This window comes from Tubulanus polymorphus, chromosome 4 (genome assembly GCF_964204645.1).
Source record: "Tubulanus polymorphus chromosome 4, tnTubPoly1.2, whole genome shotgun sequence".
NCBI lineage: Eukaryota > Metazoa > Nemertea > Palaeonemertea > Tubulaniformes > Tubulanidae > Tubulanus > Tubulanus polymorphus.
In genome coordinates this window covers 23,063,890-23,083,477 of record NC_134028.1, presented here as the reverse complement: position 1 = coordinate 23,083,477, position 19,588 = coordinate 23,063,890, and the positions used below count along the sequence as shown (strand labels likewise).

Here is a 19,588-nt window from a genome sequence, read left to right as displayed (position 1 = left end):
GATTCTCAAGTATTCTTTAATCTTAAATTGTCACGAAAAACATAAATTCTTTTCATACATTTTGTAAGCGAAAATCAACAGTACCAGTATTTACAATAACAGCATATCTGTATTAATGATCATTATATATATATATATATATATATATATATAGTATTGTACATAAAATTCTCCATTAATATCAGTAATTCAAGTGAAAGACACAAAGGCAGCTTCAGTTGAATAAAATGTTAACTGGATCCAGATATCCACCGATAAAACCACGAGTACCTCAAAGCCAAGATCGTGCTACAATATTCTCTAATAAGTACTGCTGGACGAATACGTTTTAAAGTTAATCGAAAAATTTATCAAACTAGTAAAATTGACATATACAACTGCGTGTGCCTAGAACAAGACACATTAACATTTCGCTGCCAATATTTATTACAAAAATAGTTTCCTATAAAACAATCAATGTTACAAATGGATTGCATAAAACACCGAAACAGTTAGCCTACGATAGATAAAAAGTACTGAAAAAATATGATTACTTGGCCCCGCGTACAATTGCACAATGGAAGACTAGAATTAGACTGACAAGAATTTTACTGTCACAATTTGATTATACGTATTCGCATCAAAAATTTTGATAGCAACGATAGACAAAACAACATCTCGATGGAAAGAAGTCATGGAATTCTTAATTACGCGAATAATTCTCTCAGAGAATAATTAACAATTATGAAATCACAATTCAATAAAGGACTATTATTATGTAGATTTAAGTAAAAAATTATTTTTCATGGATTATGCGGATACACTTTTACCGAGGCAGGGATCGAAATCTACAGATTTGTTAACAACGATATCGATTTAGCTACACTGATAATGAAGACCGTATGGCAGCCATCTTGATTTCTTTCGTCGTTGAAACTAAACGCAAGTTTGCTTAACCACAGTCGCATCACAGGATCAGGATTCATTTTCAATGTTTTGACCCTGGAGACAAATTTGAACTCTAGATTTGTGGAACCTGGTGTATAACGAATCGATATTGTTGTTCAACTGCCTACAATGTTTTGAGCGTTTAACAGCATTCGAAAATCTATTTCGTTGACTGAAATAATTAGAGACCTTTTCGAAAGTTTTTCACCATTTCTTCGATAACTTTCTCAACACCGATAACTCCTCCAACTGTACCGATGATTATTATGAAAATGTCTTTGATTTTGACAGCTACCGATAAATCGTTCCATTCCAAACGCAAGTGGAAAATACACGGCAGAATGAATCCTAAAGCTGTACTACCGAAAGCACCTACAAATTTACAATGATGAGAACATTCAATATTGATTTAATGCAGGCAGTACCTGCTACCTGTACTGACCTATACTGAGTACAGGCAGCAGATTGAAAGGGTGTTGGATACAGACAGCAGATTGTCTGAGGGGGTGCAGGATACAGACAGCAGATTGTCTGAGAGGGTGCAGGGTACTGACAGCAGATTGTCTGAGAGGGTGCAGGGTTCAGACAACAAATTGTCTGGGAGGGTGCAGGGTTCAGACAACAGATTGTCTGAGAGGGTGCAGGGTACAGACAGCTGATTGACATCTCTCTTATGAGTTCAAAATAAAGAGGGTTACTGGGAATACTTAAATCCTGATGTTTGTTCTTACCTATAAGAGCGGAAATATACGCGAAATTATTTCTGAGTAAAACAGCCAGAGCGCACATGATTAATACTATTACAGTACGTAGCAAATTACGTTTCCAATTTGGAACCTGAAAACAACAAAAAATACGAATTCTCGTTTAAATGTGGGTAAAATGCATGTCATAATATGATTTCATTGCTCCCAGAAAAGTCTTATTGATTGAAGTATTATTGATCAGAAAACATGCCGGTGTAAGGGATAAGCAAAAACAAGCGAGTGCGAAGTGAAATTTTAAGTTACAGAAAAAGTATAGGATGCTATATAAGTTGAAGTGCTGAAGTTCCGTCAAGATTTATAGCTGTTATCAACTGAACACGTTCGAGACATGTCTGGCCTAATAAGTTCATTACCCTGCATTCAAATTTATGATGACAGCGCTTACTACTAGTTCTTTATTCTCCATTGCGAAATGATTTATGAATTTATGATAAGATCGTTTAGAAGTTGAACTTCATTGTGCAAATATTTGACACCGTTCACTTGATCATTTTGAGATATACGAAAAAATTAACTTCCAAACTATAACCACTATTCATTCACAGAATTGTTCAACACATGTAATACAAACCTCTTAACTGTGAAAGTAACAGTACAGTCGACTACGCTTCTATCGTCATTGTATATATTTCTAACTTATATTTAGGCTATAAAAATCGATACCTTGTTTCTCATTTCTGTTGAGCTCAAAAGCTGACCCGGCCGGTCGCCTTTATACCGGTACCCTGTACATTACTTTTTCCAAAATCATGATCAAGCTACAATAACAGAAGCAAGCACTAGGCATATCTCATTAGATCTCCGAAACGGTATACAACTACGATATACCAATATTATACAGAGTGATTTAGACCAGTTTCAGCTGATACATCGGAATATGGCCACCACAGAAGACAATTATCCCCGTATTGATGGTACTTTGGATGTGTTAGGTGCGACCAAGCCAGAATTTTTCTTTGTATAAGATATAAGCTTAGTCGACTGTATAAACAAACAAGTAACAAGACAACACACACAGGGGCGAGACAGAAGTGAAACCTTGCAGTTATCATTTGTTTTCAAATGATTTCTCCAAGGTGAGACAGAGGTGAGAGCAGCAGCAGCAGCAGCAGCAGCAGCAGCAGCAGCTGCAGCTGCACAATACAATGATAGCTAATCACACAACACAACACTGAATAGAAACGCTGATTACATGATTACTAGATGTTGCATTATTGCCGGAAAGCATCGGTTTATTTTCATCATCTACGTCAGGATCAGCGGCTTCTACGAAACCTCGACCTTCATTTACAAAATCATCGTCATCATCATTATCATCGGAATAATCATCATTTCCGTCATCGAAATCCTCATCGCCATTTGAACTACTATGATGATCTATCATACCTGAATAATGTATTATTAATTAATGTCGCGTTACGACCATATAAGACAGACGGGTGGGAGGAGCTAAAATCAATCAATCAATCATTGATTTGACTGATAATCATTATATGATTGGCGAGGTAAGGCACTGAGGATATATGTCCGAGCGTAGGTCAACCAAAGTGAACGTAAACTCAAATCAATCAACGTGAGAAATTCTCTAAGTGACTAAAAATTGTCAGCTATCGACAAATTTTGAGTCTCCATCACTTTTTGAGTCAAAAGATATGGTTCACCTATACTTGGTAAGATATTGGGGGGAGGGGAGGTAGCCTGTAATTGTAAGAGCATACATGATGAACCAATTGAGAAGAACCACGGTTCGTATTCAACGGTTTCCTTTCGTTACTATCACTAATCAAATCATCCAATTCATCTTCTGTTTCCGTTTCTACATCACTCGTTTCCTCTTCCTGAAGCTGCAGACCTTGGTGGTGTACGACTCGACCTATAGGTGGGGTTAGTAGTGTATCTCTATGAGTTTAGGAAAAAATACCGAATCCGAACCTGTGCCAATGTCAGGGTTCGTAGTGTCCATGACCAATCTCATTTAATGACTTTGAAGGACTTTTTTTACTCGATTCGAGGACTTATATGTAATCGTCATACAGGCTAATCATTGCATTTGCATTGTCCAGAATCGTTTTTGTCATTGGAATTGAGATAAATCATCAGCATTACCATGATGACCTGATATAGCCTACTGTAGTACACAATATGGTAGTGTCTAGAATTTTCAAATTGTAATAACGTACTGAGGCGACGTTATTCCAAGGAGCATGACGATGAGTCAAGGATTTTAGCGGCACGGCATTCCTTGATACTCATAGCCTTGTAATATGAACTCATTCCCGTTCCAAAACTTTTAAGGACCTTCAAGGACTACTATGAACCCTGCAATGTTGAACATTAACTTACCAAATCAATTAAGACTACGTCACAGTCAGTGTGTAGTATATAACAACTAAAAACAATCTGTTTCACTGAAGTTTCTATCCACCTTCAGAGATTTATCTCAAGTACCCGGTAGTTTTAATAGATCTCTGATGATGGATAGATGTATTCACTCATCAAAAATTTGCAGGTTTCTTATAAGTAATGTTAATACTTTTGAGCAAAAAAATTATTATGAATATTTTTCAAAAGTGCGGTAAAACGTAATTTAAGTAAATAAACCGTGACGAGTTTCAAAACGACTTACCGATTCCGAATATGTATCGTTCTAGAATTTGAGCGACGGGGAAATATTGCAACGGGTAGGTGAATAATATCGCTAACACCAGCGTACCGTCGACTACCACCGATATCGGCCCGAACGTCAGGTTATTCAATATCAACTGCTGAACGTGCGTTCCGTATCTGATATATCCGATAATGCCGAACGTCGACAACATCGAACCGACGATACCCAAGGCGATGCACAGAAATACCGGAAATCTATGCTGGTTTCCGTCCATACTCGTTTCAACCGGAATTATCTGAAACAAACGTTTCATTTTTTATTTCGCAGGTCTAAGAAAAAACATTTACAGATTATATTTATCAACTTTTGATAATTCAATTTCGTTTTTTAATCTATTGAATTTCTACATAGCGGGTTGTGATTCTTAGGAGAAAATTCCAGTCGGTCTTAGAGATGACCCAGTTTTGTGCTATTGCTTGATGAAAATGTTATACAGTGCTATAGGCTATAACTGTAATGTTATATACAACATACAGTTATAAGTCTAGTATAACATTAATGATTTCATTATTTTTTCATATAGGGGTATTTCGTATAGGCTGAGGGGGTAAGATCTACAGTATTCAATACTTACCAGTCCAATACCTTCGAAAGCGCTAACAGTTTGACCGAAAAACACCGGGAACGTCGACCAATTAAACAGCTCTACTTTGTGTTTCTTAAAATCTGTGAAAATAACGTCCTAATTCTTATTCGTGAAACTGTGAGGAAACAGTAATAAATAAACCCGCTTAATCCATATCAATTCAACCCAGGCTCGTTACAGATCATTTATTCGTCGATATAAGGAGTTTTCAAGGAGAAAATTTGGAATTTCAAGGAAGTGTCTGCATCACTTTCATGTACTGTTTATTTCGGCAAACCGTTAACTTTGTGGTTTACTAAATTCAGTTTCTAATTTGGTAACCGTCTAGTTGGGTAAGAAAAAGATCTTGAACCGGATTAATTTCATCGAGTCCCCAATGATAGGAATAAAGCGGGTTTCCATTGTACACACACCTGATAACATGATTGACAGTATCGCCAGGAAACCGCCGAATATCGCCAGATTCGCCAGGAAACTGACACCGCCCATTTTGCGAATCTTGCGTATATACGCGAACAGAATGAACGGCAGTAGAGGAATCAAAACTAAATAGATCAAATCGGGAGCCGTCGATATCTGTATCGTCGGTAACATGGTCGGACCGACGAACGCGGTCGTGTTCGCCGCAGGACTAACGGTCGTGCTAACAGTCGGACTAACGGTCGTGTTCACATCCGGACTAACGGTCGTTGAACTCAGCAATGCGGTTAAAGTTGTATTCAACAGTGAACTGGTTGTAGCGTTAGACGCAGATGCTGTCGTTGAAATAACTGGTGTCGAGATCGTCGTTGTCGGAACTAAAGTCGTCGACGTCTGATTCGCATCCGCCGAAATTTCTAATAATCTCCTCATACTACTACTACTAGCGCCATCTGCGCCGAGACTATAATTAGTCGAATTGGCGGTGGGAACCGCGACCGGGCGCGTCGGGAACATCGAATGAATCGTGTTGCCGATGAATATGAAATACGTAACGCAAAATCCGGTTTGGGTGACGACCAGGAAAAAGTCGACGATCACAACTCCGGCTTTTCCCAACGCGTGACGCCCGATGTCCGCGTAGCTCAACGATCGATTCAGATGGTCGCGATATTCGGGATCCTCGCGGCCTAGGCGAGCCTCGTGGTTTTCGACCAGATGGCGCCACAGGTATTTCTTACAGTTGACGATCATCTGGCAGCAGTGAGCGGTGAGTGCGATAACCGTAATCAGCACGATACAACCAAGCTGAAAATGACAACAATAATTCGTTAGATGTATATATTTCACGACCTGCTTAAAATGATTAGCTTTTGAGAACTCAGCCTTTTTCCCCCGTCTATGAGTGATGAGTTTTCTCATCTGCCATGAATCTGAGGCAGACGATTAAGAAATTTGATCAATATGGTCAATAGTATAATAATAACTGAATTGAATTCAATCCTAGAGTTACCAAGGTTTTTTGTCAAAAATCTATCAGAATCCTTGCCTTGATTTTTAAAAGAGTAAATGCTCAGCTTTTGAGTTACTTGTACCATTTTATCTTATTTCTACATAACTAAGCAAACTGGTCTACTGTACAGTTTTTATCGACAATTCTATGTATAACTCTGTAATAACACGTAACATGTCACCTCAAACAGAGTGACCACTGTAAATTATTAGTTACTGGTTCTTACTTCTAAGAAACGTGTGATCAATTATAGATCCCTAATTTTTCCAGGTTTTGGCAAAATTCGTGGGTTTTCAGATTCCCTGAGTTATCCAGGTCAGTGGTTAATACCCTGTCAAAGGGAAATGCTATCTATTATTTCGAACTTACCAATATTCCTGCTTGGTAGAATCCGAATGGAATGCCGAGGTAATTACTGCCGATGAATGCTTTAACCATGTTCGAAAGATCAACGAATGTTGAATAGTAATAATTCGCTTTCCTGTATTCAAAACCAATAAAACATTTATGTTAGTGTTTTAAATAATCAAATAATAATTTTGCCACCCAGCTGCGAAATTCGGATTATTGCGTGTCCCATTGAGACAAAACGCTTAACCTTTGCCCAAATTCATTTAATCGATGACCATTGTCCCTGCCCTAGAATTTACTTGCTTCACTGTTTTGGTCTTATAAGACAATTGCAGTCCTCAGAGGCCATTTTCACAAAGTTTAACTTTTAAAACAATGTTATTTCTTTGTCAATTCAATTAATGGGAAATCGATTTAGAATCTATTTTTGTATGTTTAGTTGAATTTCAGAACTGTTGAATGAATAGACTTAGTTCAACCAAAAAGAAGCAGTGACAAGGGTTTAGAGGTCTATCAGTCATTACCTGTTGACTTCTCTTTCCAGTTCATCTTCATTATTACTATCCCCAGTAGAATTAATCAAGCGTTCGGAATCGCTGTCATTATTCGAAGTGCTCTTGTAATTAGTCGTATTCGTAGCCATGATTGATACAATCGCCTTCTCTTTTTTTCAAATTAATCTATAATTGATCGCTTTAATTTTCCCTTCTGCTCATTTCAACCTTTAACAAAGAGGATACACGTTAAATGAATAACCAGATAGGTTGGACGCTCACTTGCCTGTAGATGTGTTCTCTACGAGGGGGTTTAAACGGGTGGGCACTCCTGTTTTTAATATCCATCCTTACTCTGATAATCCACCCATACTGTAAGAAGATATGCAGCCGCTTCAACGTACGAAGTTGATGTCACTTGATTATCGTTTTGTCAATTATTGAGCTCGCGCTAACTAAAGCAGATCACGCAAAAAATTACCTTTCAAGGATGTGTTACTAAATTTGAGGGCCTACTAAAGAGGCCTAATCTAGTAGTAGGCAGGTAATTTTCGTTTCAGCTGTTCAATATTTTTGCCTTTTTTGCAATCTTTTTTGGGGAGACTTTTTGGGAGATTTTGGGGAGAGGTTATCATTCTTAACAACAGCAAGTTACACTAGTGAATGAAGGAATGCAGCCTCTCTAAGATCCCAGCGTATGGAGAACGATGACTTGTTGTAAGAACTCGGGGTTTGAGGTGGTGTTGACTTGGCTTATCTGTCATCGGAATAAAGTTTGAATTGAATTGATATGATACCAATCCTCCAAGACCCAAATAAATATCACCCGCTCGATCAAATAACAATATGCGCACGGATCATCGCAGAAATCAGTCAATTTCATAAACATACCTCATGCACCCGACTTTTGACGCTGGAATGTGAAGAAACGATGATTTTTACGTGGAAATTTTCCAAAAATCAGGAACAGTCAAAGGGCACTGGTTATTCGAAACTCTATCGCCGATGACGTCATCACTGACCGCCGAGTGACGCACCTGGGTTCGAATCCGTAATATATTGTTAATAACTGTTATATTTTATCAAAACAAGTTTATACTTTCTGTTAATTGTAAATATTGTATACTTTGTATAAGTCTCCCTCCATGTACCATAGAAACGGTTGGAGTGTAAATAAAATCCTAATCCTAATCCTAATCCGTCCATAGTCAAGATTATTAAGACATGCCAAAAATTCTTTACTATTAGTCAAAATCCATTTATCTTCAACTCCTTGATCCTCCAGTTCCAAACTTTTGAGTTAGTTAACTTGAGTTTGAATTAGTTTATTTTCAACGAGTTAAAATAAAAGAATCAAATCTTACAACTGTGGAACTGGATCCTTATCTTATAATCCTTGGAATAGGGTGAGGAATTGGAGGAAAAATCTGTCCAGTCAATCTTCGTGGCTTGTAGAAAATAAGAAGTTTGACTCACAACCAGGAGAGGATTTCACCTCGACAAGATCTCTTTTCATTAAATTAGTAAATTTATTTCTTTTTTTGTTATGTTACAAATCTACACACTACAACATTTAAAGGAGAGAATGGCAGAGTTTTACAGGGGCGACTAGAAAATAATATGAAATTAACTCCAGCAGACAACAGGTCCTTCACAGCGTCCGGCTTTAAGGCGGCATCAATTGATCTTTTTTATCGCGTTTTTCGATGTTCATATCCGTAAACTGAGACAATAGTTCGTTAACGTTATCCATTTCCGATCTGGTTGTGGCTAGCGACATTTTCTCACAAAGTCCCGATAGTTCATCCACACTTTCTTCGGTACCTAGCGCTATTAGATACTGTTTTATCATGTCAACTAACTGAAAAATAAACAAAATCCTATTCAGATAATTCTCATTCCCTAGAGTAACTAAATAGAGCGCCGGGTCCAGTTCCACAGTTCCCAGCTAAGATTTGACTCTTGAGTTAACTCATTGAAAATGAACTAACTTTAACTCGGAGTTAACTCTAACTCACAACTGTGGAACTGGGTCCAGTTTATGAGGACTCAAGCCATGGGCCAATCCACCATCGGGGTGGCCACTTTTATCTGACTTATGTTTTCCTTGACTTTTTAGCAGGATACTCATTATGAAGCATCTAAATTAATATTTACCCTAAAACACTCCTCGCGTAGTTTGCTGGGGGTATAGTATCCCGGTTCATCGTGTAATATCCTCAGTCGTGATTGAGCTAAATGCAAAGGAGTTCTACCACTGTTATCTATCATCCTAGCATTTGTGCCTATAAGAAAATCATCATTTCATCATTTAAAAATTTTAAACGACATTGATTTTATAATAGCTTACAGTTAAGAATCATTGTCGACATATACGGACGGGTACCATACCTGATTTCAATAACGTGGTAACGACATTGATATGATTGCTGCAAACAGCTATGAATAAGAAAACATGCCATCAACATTAGATTCAACCACATCTGAGTATCTCAGAAACTCTGGTATAGTTCAATGAATAATTAATTACCTAAATGCAATGGAGTATTTCCAATCATATCTTTTTGATTAGCATCAGCTCCGTAATCCAATAAAACTTTTACTGCAAAATAGAACATTAATCTTTTAGTCAATTAAATTAGGAATTCTGATGAGGGACAGTGGATTTAGAGACAGTTCTTACAGATCAGGGAATCCAAAATTCACGGACATTTCCCTGATCATTCCCTAATCATATCATAAGATGTCCTCAGTGGGGGCTGTTTCTTATCGTTTCCTGAGCTTCTTGTCAACGACGACAAGACACCAAAAATTTGAATTCCCTGATTTTCAAGAAAAGAATCAGAATTCCCTTGACCCCATTTCTACAGGTAGGGAAATTAAGTAAATCCGTAATTCCGTGAACTGTATATAAGAACCCTGGATATACGTAAAATACAATAGTCACCTATTCTATCATAGCCTTTAGCAGCTGCAATGTGTAACGGGGTGCGATGTCTGTCATCTTTAATACACGGATCAACACCAGCAATTAGTAAATTCACCACTGTAACAAATCAACATAACATCTCAAAATCAGTCAGGTCAACATTTCCAAGTGATGGACGTTATAAAACTGGATGGATTTCATCTATTCAAACTATCCGGATTAAACACTTTCATTACGGATAGTTTCCAATCCTATGTTACAGAAGAAATTTCACCGCAATGGGATGTATTTAATGGACATACCTCTATGTTACCTGTCCTGCAGTGCAGTGAATTGTTTTAACCCTTTCAGTGCGTATACACTGCAGTGCGGTGTATGAATCGGTGATGGATTTTGCTAGTACACCGCACTGCGGTGTATTGGTGTATTTAGTTTTTATCTCTATTGAAAGATGGCAGCACCTGTCAAACATAGTGAAATATTAGTTACTAACGATACACTGCGCCGCGGTGTAGACGCTTTATAGTGGTATTCCCGTTATTCAACACACTAGGGCGGAATTTTTCAAAATTTTCAAATTATCTCCAGCACTATAGGGTATTGATTAGTCAGCACTGAAAGGGTTAACTAATAGGCCTACATGATGTTTGACAGGTGCTATCAGCCAATTCACAATTATATGGATACACCGCACGGCGGGTATATGCAACAAAGAGGGGTTGAATTTCGACTGTGGGGTAGGCCTATGTGCTGAAAGGATTTAAGAGGCTGGAACCAGTTTGTTACTCAGTACCTTTATCATAATCATCATTTGAAGCTGCGAACCTCAACTTCTTTGGATCTGAAAATATCATACCGGTAATTCACTGATAAAGTGCTCAAATACAAACAGGGGTAGCAGAGCCACCTATTAGCTGATATACACACCGAGTATAGATCTAGCGACTGCGCTTCTGTTGCACAGATTCCTCATGCGTTGTCTCCGGTGTAAGACGCCCGTCCGCATTTTTGTGACGAAACTTTTCACGTGTTCGTGAGATTCGTAGTTAAAAGACGGCGCCGGCACAGGGTTCAAATTCTCGTAACTGATCGGCGGTAGATATTCGACATTCGACGTCCATTTAATTGGGAAAACTCCCAGAGTCAACGCTTTTTTCTCCTCATTCTCAACCTAAACAGGAAAATTACATCTACTTTATATTTTTTCATCCAAAGCACGCAAACGGTCATTTTTGTTTTTTTTTCATGCGCGTCTCGTTGGCTAAATCATCAACTGGTTGATGGTGGCAATAAATTGGTAGAAGTAGAAGTATTTTGTGGAATAAAATCGAAATTGAATTTAGATGAAATAGGATTTGGAACTTACACAGTATTCTCCTTCCTCTGATTCTGATGATGAGCAGTGGTTTTCAGTCCACGGGCCTCTCGAAGTCGAACTACAACCGGCAACGCTCTTCTCCATAGCTTAAACAGTCGATTAGATCAGTTTGTTTACATCTTTGAAAACGACGAAAAGTCGAGTCCACCGCTGGTAAGCGAGGAGAGGGCGCCACTAACCGGTACGCAGAGATGGCTGATCCAGTCGGTGTATTAGTCGAGGCCGCTGTGGTAAAGTTCAAAGAATTGTTTAAATACGCGCCTACAGTAGCAGGATGCGCGCCCGGTCGAGTAAACCTGATAGGCGAACACACTGATTATAATGAAGGCTTTGTTTTACCGATGGTAAGCATCGAAATCAACGAGTGATAACATCGGTCGTGCTAATTACAGAGAGTAACACGTCGAAATTCACTGTCAGTGTCGACTGATTTAACTATAACTATCACAGGTCGACCCTGACACAAGAGTTGTTTGGCCCCAGTATCCTAGGTAATATATATATATATATATAAAGTTTTTAGTACCTAGGATAATGGAGTCGAAAAACTTTTGTGTCAGGTCCCTGTGATAACTATCAAATATCAGAACCCGGCTAAATAATCACTTCCATATAATAAGGAAGTGATTCTGTTCTGTTTCACAACTAGGGTTGTGGTAAGGTAAGGCTTTATGTAGTTAAAACATTCAGCCGACTGTCAGCGAGCTCGGTGGTCTAGTGGTATGATGATGCGCTAGTAATTTACTTGCCTGGGTTCCAGTCTCGCTCTATTTTCTCAAACTCTGTTCTCCACACTTCCTTTGAATTTTCTAAGTCGCGCGCACCTCTCTGCGCATGCGCGGAGTAAATCAGCCAATAAGAGACGATATCCGACAAAATAGCGTTGAGAAGTCGGTGACCATATCCGGTAAAATAATTACTGCCTAAATATAACTGAGTTAGTATCATCATCATCATTCCACCTGATGATGGCTGTTAGTCAACAGCTGAAACGTTGTGGTTTCATAATAATAAATTTGATCGTATAATTTTAAATTCGAAGTGTGGGATTTCTTCATTTATCATCATCATATTGTTATATTGGTCAGAGACCTTTGAACCAGTTATCTATTCAAGTTGAATTCAAAAGGTAGCAATGTTTTCCTGTTGTTTTTTGAATTCGTTAATCATTACATGTCATATAATACCTCTTTTTAGGCGTTGCCAGAGGTGACAGTTATTGTTGGCGCCAAAAATGACAGTAACGCGTGTAGAATACAGACATTAGCAGAAAATGCTGATCAACCAAATTATGTAGAATTTCCGTTAGCATCTGCGGAACAACCTTTAAAACCTGGAAAACCTACTTGGTCCAACTACGTGAAAGGTGTTATCGCTAATTTCAAAGGTAAATGATTGTTTGTCTAACTGCAATTTAGGTTACCTCTTTCTGCTATATGGTGCTAGTGTAATTGAAGATTAGGGTTATGGTGAGTTTAGGTACATGGCATAAACTTTAAGAGGCACCTAAACTGCAATTGCTCCTGATTTGGGAATATTAATTGCAGGTTATCAGCACAGGGACTTCAACATTTTCAATGTTAATTTCAGGAAAGATTCCGCCATCATTTGATGCGGTTATTCATTCATCAGTGCCACTAGGGGGCGGTGTGTCTAGTTCAGCATCTTTAGAAGTTGCGACTTACACATTTTTGGAAGAGTTAACCGGCGACCGAACTGACGATTTGAAAGAGAAAGCATTGGCTTGCCAGAAAGCTGAACATGATTTTGCTGGTATGCCTTGTGGTATAATGGATCAATTCATTTCAACTATGGCCAAAGAAGGTCATGCTCTTTTGATAGATTGCAGGTTAGATTCATGTTTTACAGGGGATTCCAAATTTGGACGGTATTTACTGAAAGCTTGTAAGATCCCCTAGCAGGGTGGCCACTGACCTGGAAAACTCAGGGAATCAGAAAAATCTAGAGAAAAATCAGGAAAACTCGGGGAATTTGATGAATTTTGAGAAAATCAGGGAATTAGGATATGAAATTGACCGCATGTTTCTTTCAATTATATAATTCATTGAAAATCTAATCAATTGTAACATTTTAAACCAGGAAATTTTTCTGATTCACCAAGTTAACACACAGAAAAATCAGGGGATTTGTAAATTGCCTGGGTCCGATTGTGACTAATTGATATTACTCGGTGTTTTACAGATCTCTAGAAGCTATACCGGTACCGCTTACCGATCAACAGGTTGCTGTCATCGTCATCAACTCTAATGTTCGCCATGAATTAACAGGTAGTGAATATCCTACTCGTCGTAAACAGTGCGAACAGGCCGCTGAACTTCTCGGCAAAACCAGTCTTAGAAACGCGACTATCGCTGATTTAGAAGGTAATGTTTTAAAATCATGTTTTAAAGATTCCGGAAAAACCCACATTCATTAAAAAAAAAGGTTTCCTTCATTTAGTTTATGATTTATTCTTGATGTTTCGGTATATCCTAAGTTTCATCTTCAGGAATACTACTGTAACAACGCACACAAAATTTCTAGGTTTAAAATGTTACAATTTATTCACTTTACATTGAATCACGATTAAGAAACGTGTGGTCAATAGCATTATCTCAATTCCCTGTGGCATCCTGGTTTTTTGAGTAGATTTTTCAGTAGCCACCCTGACACAATTAGCTTTCGAGATACATCTATTTTGTTGTAACATAAGTTTTCCTGAAGATGACCATTATTAGGATATAGTTGAAACCTTTCTGATACTAATGTATTGTTACGACGTGGACGCAGAGTGTTTCATCGAGGTTGTGTCTCGTCGATTATCTAAGATTTGGTGGTTTTTTTCAGCTAAGAAACCGGAGTTCGATGCGGTTGTTTACAGGCGCGCTCGTCACGTTATAGGAGAGATACACCGCACTGAAGAATCATTACCAGCTTTAGAAAACTCGGATTATACGAAATTCGGTAAACTGATGGTTGAGAGCCACAATTCACTCAGGTAATAGGAGAATCAGGGAAACTAACGTTCGGGGCTGAATGCACCTGTCGTGTACACTATTATAAGACTGTATTGATTTCGAGATTTACAGTCATCCCCTGATATACCGCCTGTAGGTTCAGCAAGGGTGGTTTATGAGCGCTGGGCGAATAAAAATTAAGATTTTGAGGTGAACGTAGTACCGATAGAATCCCGACATGGAAAAATAGCACCATACAGTCAACGCCCCATATACTGCCTACCGCCAGGTTTTCTCAATGTACATCTCTATACGAATACACAGTAAAACACCCCCAATATACCGCCATACTATCTATACCACCAAAATCGTTCTGTACCGGCGTGGGCGGTAAATCGGGGTTGACTGTACTTTGTGTTTATATTTGATCCAAGTTTGTACATTTTGTTTGTTTAATTGTAGGGATGATTACGAGGTTTCTTGTCCCGAGTTGGACGTATTAGTTGAAGCGGCTTTAGAAGTGGAAGGCGTTTATGGATCGCGTATGACTGGTGGTGGTTTCGGCGGTTGTACTGTAACGTTAGTTAATAAATCAGATGTCGATAATCTTATTCAACATGTCAAGGTAAATTAAACGTGGACACCGAATAAAATGCGTTCTTCATATCTATTTTAATTTCTATCAAATGATATCTCATTTCAGAAACGTTATACGGGAACAGCTTCATTCTATATATCGAAACCTTCAGCTGGAGCAAGGCCTTTACAAATTTAGAGGTCGTGCAGTCATGTGACAACGCTATATTGATGGTCCAACGCATTGTAAGATTTCTTAGACAAGTCCGCGCAATTTCTAAAAGGTCATATTATCATTTGTTATGTGGTAAGGCATCAATACTGACGGGAAGACAGGCTATGTTTTGTGCAAAACTTTTATAGAATTATATCATTATAAAGCCGATCAAATCTGGTGAACCAGGGAACTATTCTATTTTCGGGAAGTAAAGGGTAATAATTATGAAAGGGTTCGTTGTAAAATTGTTCGTTTGAAATCAGATTTAGGTTCCCATTTTCTATTTTAATTAATCTTTATATTATGTTGTAATAGTGATGCATAATGCTCTACATATTTACTTTAAAAGTAGAATCTTAAAAATATTGTAATTCAGTCTTGAGTCTTACAGAATATGTGCTATTTATTCGTAGTAAATATTTCTATACTTCATTATATTGAATAATAAATACTTCTTCATCCTGGATGAATTGATCGTGTTCTGTTTCTTCCATTCTGAATTCTGTGATCTACGACACAATTTCTGAGAGTTTCTGATACAGAAATTAAATTTTATTCAAATGCGTACGAAAAATACAGAAAATTGAATCGAGTGAATTGGCGACATGATTTTTTCAAAGACTCTCGTTGAATGGAGGTGTTACGGAGGAATGTCTGAAAGAATATTCCATCAGTATGTTCTAGAATTCTATTCGAAGCGCAACATTTCGATTTCGAAGATCAGTTCGGCATTCGGTCCAATTCCCCAAGCTCGAAACCCTCTTGAACCATAAGCTTTATCACCACGAATCGTCAGTTTAGCTAATTCACCTTTCTGCATAGTCAAACATCCTACATCCCAACCTTTAAAAAACAAAAAATTAATTTTTAAGATTATTCATGCCTTACTTCTAAGACACGCACTTCTCGGTGCACAGGTGTAAATTAACCAATTAAAATGAGTTGTTGGCAAAATAGCGTTAACAGGAATAATAAAGATTGCAAGATATCACCTTCCGCCTAAAAATAACAGACGTCACCTACCTTCAATGACCTCATTCAATCCAACCTTAAACGTAAATTCTTTTTGTCCCGGATCTCTGGTGCTGCAAAAAACGAAAATGATATCAGAAAATAAAGTTGAAGTCCATTTCGATAAATAGTACGCTCATATTCGGTTACGGTTACACTCAAACCTCCAGAATTTTTTCGGCGGATTACCGGATAATGAACCGGTGCAATGAACTGTGATCTTCTGTCCAACTTTCGGTTTATCTCCGCTTCCTGCTCGCAGTATTTCTTTAGTTATTCCATCCGCAACTTTTTGAGCCATCGTGATTTTAATAAGCCAATAACCGATTAAATTGCCTGTACTGCTATTTTTACGAATGTGGAGCTGGCTATTAGGAAAATGCGGTTTTGGGTTTCAACAAGTCCCTATCCGTAATATAGCGAAAGATTGAAGATGGCTGGAGCGAATTCCGTATTCCTGGTGAAACTCAGTGGACAAATTGAATCTGCTGAGGTAAACTATTGCGGCTATTCAAATTTTGATACCTTCAGTTGCTTAAACACTTTTCGGTGCATGTTTCTAGGGAAGTCTTTGACGAAATAAATGGCTTATATTCACATGATGTATAATCTAAATTGGTTGCTATAGACGCTTTTACAAATAGCCTCTACTACTCGATCCTAGCCTACTTAATAAGTTAACTAGCTTTAGTACCACCTCTATAGATTGACGAAGATATCACCTCGGTCAGCAAGTAGGCCTACTTCTTCACCGAGGTATCCTCTGCTGTGGTTCCACTCGGCGACGGTACGCTCACAGGAAGAATTTTAATGATGGTCTCATTTTTTATTGCTGAACTGCACTTTAAATTAAAGCCTCTCGGGTGATTGTAAACTGCTCTTTTTGTCTATTGGTATGCTGCTGTGTGTGGATGGAATGTAGGCTATACTCATTTGTGTTGTTTTATTTCAGTTCCCAGAATTTGATGATATTTGGTGTCGATATTGTTTTGTTTATGGACCTGATTGGGTTATCACTTCGGTAAGCATTGACATTGACATTCAACCACGCACATCAATGTCAGCTTTTAAGTGTAGAAATATCGTATTTGTCTTTTTCTCAGGGTCTTGAAGAGGGCATGACCCAAACAGCTAAGAAAAGCAGAGATGACAGACAAATGCATGTATTCAATTTTCCGATAGATATCACTTTTAAAAGCACAAATCCATCTGGATGTAAGTTCTCAATATCGAGTTTATGACAATACTCAACCCTAGTTAAGAATCTGATTTTAATCAGGTATTATTAAGATAACATTCTTTTCATATTAACTACACCAAATGATAAGAGTAACAATTTCATTTTCAAGTTGGTAAATGTAATATCTTAATTGTTTACCACATGTCAGCTTCACTCGAAAGGGACTCCCAAATTTACACTTTTTTGCGGATATTTGGGTTAGTGAAGTTTGATAAAGTTTGGTTTTATTCAAAATCGGTAAAAACGGTTTCAGCATTGCCATTATTTTTCAGAGATAAATCTCTTCGTATACCTCAGTAATTGTGGGTTAGTTATGATCTGATTTTTATGGAATTATTTTTAGGGCCACAAATAGTTGTATACTCGTATGGTATTGATATATTTGGAAACGACGTAGTACGGGGATATGGAGCCACCCATATTCCAGTTACCCCTGGCAGGTGAGTAGTTGAGTCAGTAAACAACCCCTCCCCAGTCCCCAGTGAAATACTGTCATCAAAAAACTTGAAATTGTGTTTATCATTGCAGACACAAAAGGAAAATCGCCATGTTTGTACCGGAGTCATCTTCGAAACTGCAAAAACTGACAGGCTGGATGCTTGGAAGGCGTCCAGAATTTGTGGATCCTCGCGTCATCGCTCAAGGAGAGGGTAGAGAAGGTATGAAACGGTTTACTGTCAACTCTTAATAATTCACTTGTTTCTTATCAAGAGGTTCATCTTGCCACTCGATCACCAGCAAGAACCAGACGCCGCCCAAAAATTCCTCGATTTTCAAGAAAAGAGTCCGAATTCCCTGATTCTCGGGGAAAAATTAATTTGAATTACATATTTTTTTCTGATTTTTGACGACCCCGTTATTTCTGAGGAATCTTTCCGTAACACAGGGTCACAATTGATAGTTAATGAATAAAACCAATATCAATGACCAGCTCTGGTATCCCTATATGATACAATAACTACAGGGCCAAGTTTTATAGACCGGTATTACTGTTAACTCTGGGGCTAAGTATATTGGTATTGAATTATTAAGTTAACCCCCCAGTTTAAAGTAATAACAGTCTGTAAAACCAGCCCCAGGGATACTAAAGCTGGTCACTGATATTGGTTTTATTCATTCGCTATCAATTACGACAAGTCCCTATGATGTGTAAGACGCCTGATGGATTCAGTATTCTATATTTGACAGTTACGAGGGTTCGTTCGCAAGGATACGTCACGTTGTCGTTCAGCGTCGTCGAGAAAGACATGAAGAAACTCGGTTACGAAGTTCAAACAGTCGACGGAACGGCGTCGCAATTTACCGACATGTCGGTGAACGTAGCCACGATCAAAGCGGGAGGCGAATAACTCTAAACAATCACTGACTGTAGTTCTCATCCTTAACACCGACCCGGGGCGGATCCATCGTCCGTCCGATTTTGGGCGAGTAGTCACTTCGAATTTAGTTCTCATCCTCTGTCGTATGATCTACTACTCAACAGCGATGATGACGATACACTTAGGGCAACTTGCTCACGCTGGGACTTGTCAAAATTGATAGCGAACAAATAAGACCAGTAGTATCAATGACCAACCCATACAGGGATACTGGGGTTAGATTCTGGTTAGATTCATTCACTATCAATTGTGACAAGTCCCTGTGGTTGCTCAAAAATTGGTTGAAATATAACTGGCGGATAAATACCATAGTAACAATGAACTTTCAATTGTTATTATATCAACTATTCCGCTGGTTAACTCTAACCAACTTTTGGGCAACTGGCTCTTGTAGTGTATAGTAGAGCACATCTAGCTCAAAGGTTGCTTAATTTCGAGTTATCATGAAATAACCTTTTAGCAACTGCTGTTATGAGGCTAGGGTCATCTGGTGCTGTTACAGTAAACAAATACACTCTATAGAGTTAACAGTTATAAATTAAAAGGATTCTGTAGTTATGTAGTGTACAGTATATTATATTATGCAGATATTCTGCAATTTTTATTAAAATGTTTTTATAGATAAAATATATAACCCGTATTCAATAATTAGTATCGGTCTTTGCTGATTTTTTAA

At 38.1% G+C, this 19,588-nt stretch overlaps 5 protein-coding genes across 6 annotated transcripts; 2 read left to right on the top strand and 3 right to left on the bottom strand.

The window, feature by feature from the left end:
- Window positions 1-131: 131 nt before the first annotated feature.
- On the bottom strand, window positions 132-8,241 carry LOC141903891 (uncharacterized). 2 transcript variants are annotated; one of them, XM_074792258.1, is made up of 9 exons: window positions 8,117-8,241; window positions 7,256-7,453; window positions 6,750-6,861; window positions 5,362-6,175; window positions 4,937-5,028; window positions 4,321-4,597; window positions 2,887-3,080; window positions 1,659-1,764; window positions 132-1,299 (listed from the first exon to the last, which is right to left on the bottom strand). In XM_074792258.1, exons 2-9 carry the CDS (start codon window positions 7,372-7,374, stop codon window positions 1,109-1,111), a joined length of 1,905 nt encoding a protein of 634 aa, XP_074648359.1. In that variant the 5' UTR covers window positions 7,375-7,453; window positions 8,117-8,241; the 3' UTR covers window positions 132-1,108. The 2 variants fall into 2 exon arrangements, with proteins under 2 accessions (XP_074648359.1, XP_074648360.1); XM_074792259.1 differs by lacking the exon at window positions 2,887-3,080 and adding an exon at window positions 3,413-3,567 and having other exon boundaries at window positions 133-1,299.
- Window positions 8,242-8,774: 533 nt separating this feature from the next.
- On the bottom strand, window positions 8,775-11,696 carry LOC141904066 (ankyrin repeat domain-containing protein 54-like). Its single transcript, XM_074792514.1, has 8 exons — window positions 11,521-11,696; window positions 11,082-11,325; window positions 10,948-10,995; window positions 10,173-10,271; window positions 9,756-9,827; window positions 9,617-9,664; window positions 9,383-9,510; window positions 8,775-9,086 (listed from the first exon to the last, which is right to left on the bottom strand). The coding sequence occupies exons 1-8, from the start codon at window positions 11,614-11,616 to the stop codon at window positions 8,892-8,894; spliced, it is 930 nt and encodes a 309-aa protein (XP_074648615.1). The 5' UTR covers window positions 11,617-11,696; the 3' UTR covers window positions 8,775-8,891.
- A 16-nt stretch (window positions 11,697-11,712) lies between these two features.
- LOC141904062 (galactokinase-like) lies at window positions 11,713-15,700 on the top strand. Its single transcript, XM_074792512.1, has 7 exons — window positions 11,713-11,876; window positions 12,730-12,919; window positions 13,123-13,381; window positions 13,735-13,916; window positions 14,380-14,530; window positions 14,952-15,114; window positions 15,193-15,700. Exons 1-7 carry the CDS (start codon window positions 11,724-11,726, stop codon window positions 15,262-15,264), a joined length of 1,170 nt encoding a protein of 389 aa, XP_074648613.1. The 5' UTR covers window positions 11,713-11,723; the 3' UTR covers window positions 15,265-15,700.
- A 112-nt stretch (window positions 15,701-15,812) lies between these two features.
- On the bottom strand, window positions 15,813-16,652 carry LOC141904063 (uncharacterized). The gene is made up of 3 exons (XM_074792513.1): window positions 16,458-16,652; window positions 16,306-16,367; window positions 15,813-16,125 (listed from the first exon to the last, which is right to left on the bottom strand). Exons 1-3 carry the CDS (start codon window positions 16,592-16,594, stop codon window positions 15,971-15,973), a joined length of 354 nt encoding a protein of 117 aa, XP_074648614.1. The 5' UTR covers window positions 16,595-16,652; the 3' UTR covers window positions 15,813-15,970.
- Window positions 16,653-16,724: 72 nt separating this feature from the next.
- Window positions 16,725-19,544, top strand: LOC141903788 (B9 domain-containing protein 1-like). Its single transcript, XM_074792102.1, has 6 exons — window positions 16,725-16,786; window positions 17,246-17,314; window positions 17,397-17,508; window positions 17,877-17,973; window positions 18,062-18,192; window positions 18,722-19,544. Exons 1-6 carry the CDS (start codon window positions 16,727-16,729, stop codon window positions 18,880-18,882), a joined length of 630 nt encoding a protein of 209 aa, XP_074648203.1. The 5' UTR covers window positions 16,725-16,726; the 3' UTR covers window positions 18,883-19,544.
- Window positions 19,545-19,588: the final 44 nt, after the last annotated feature.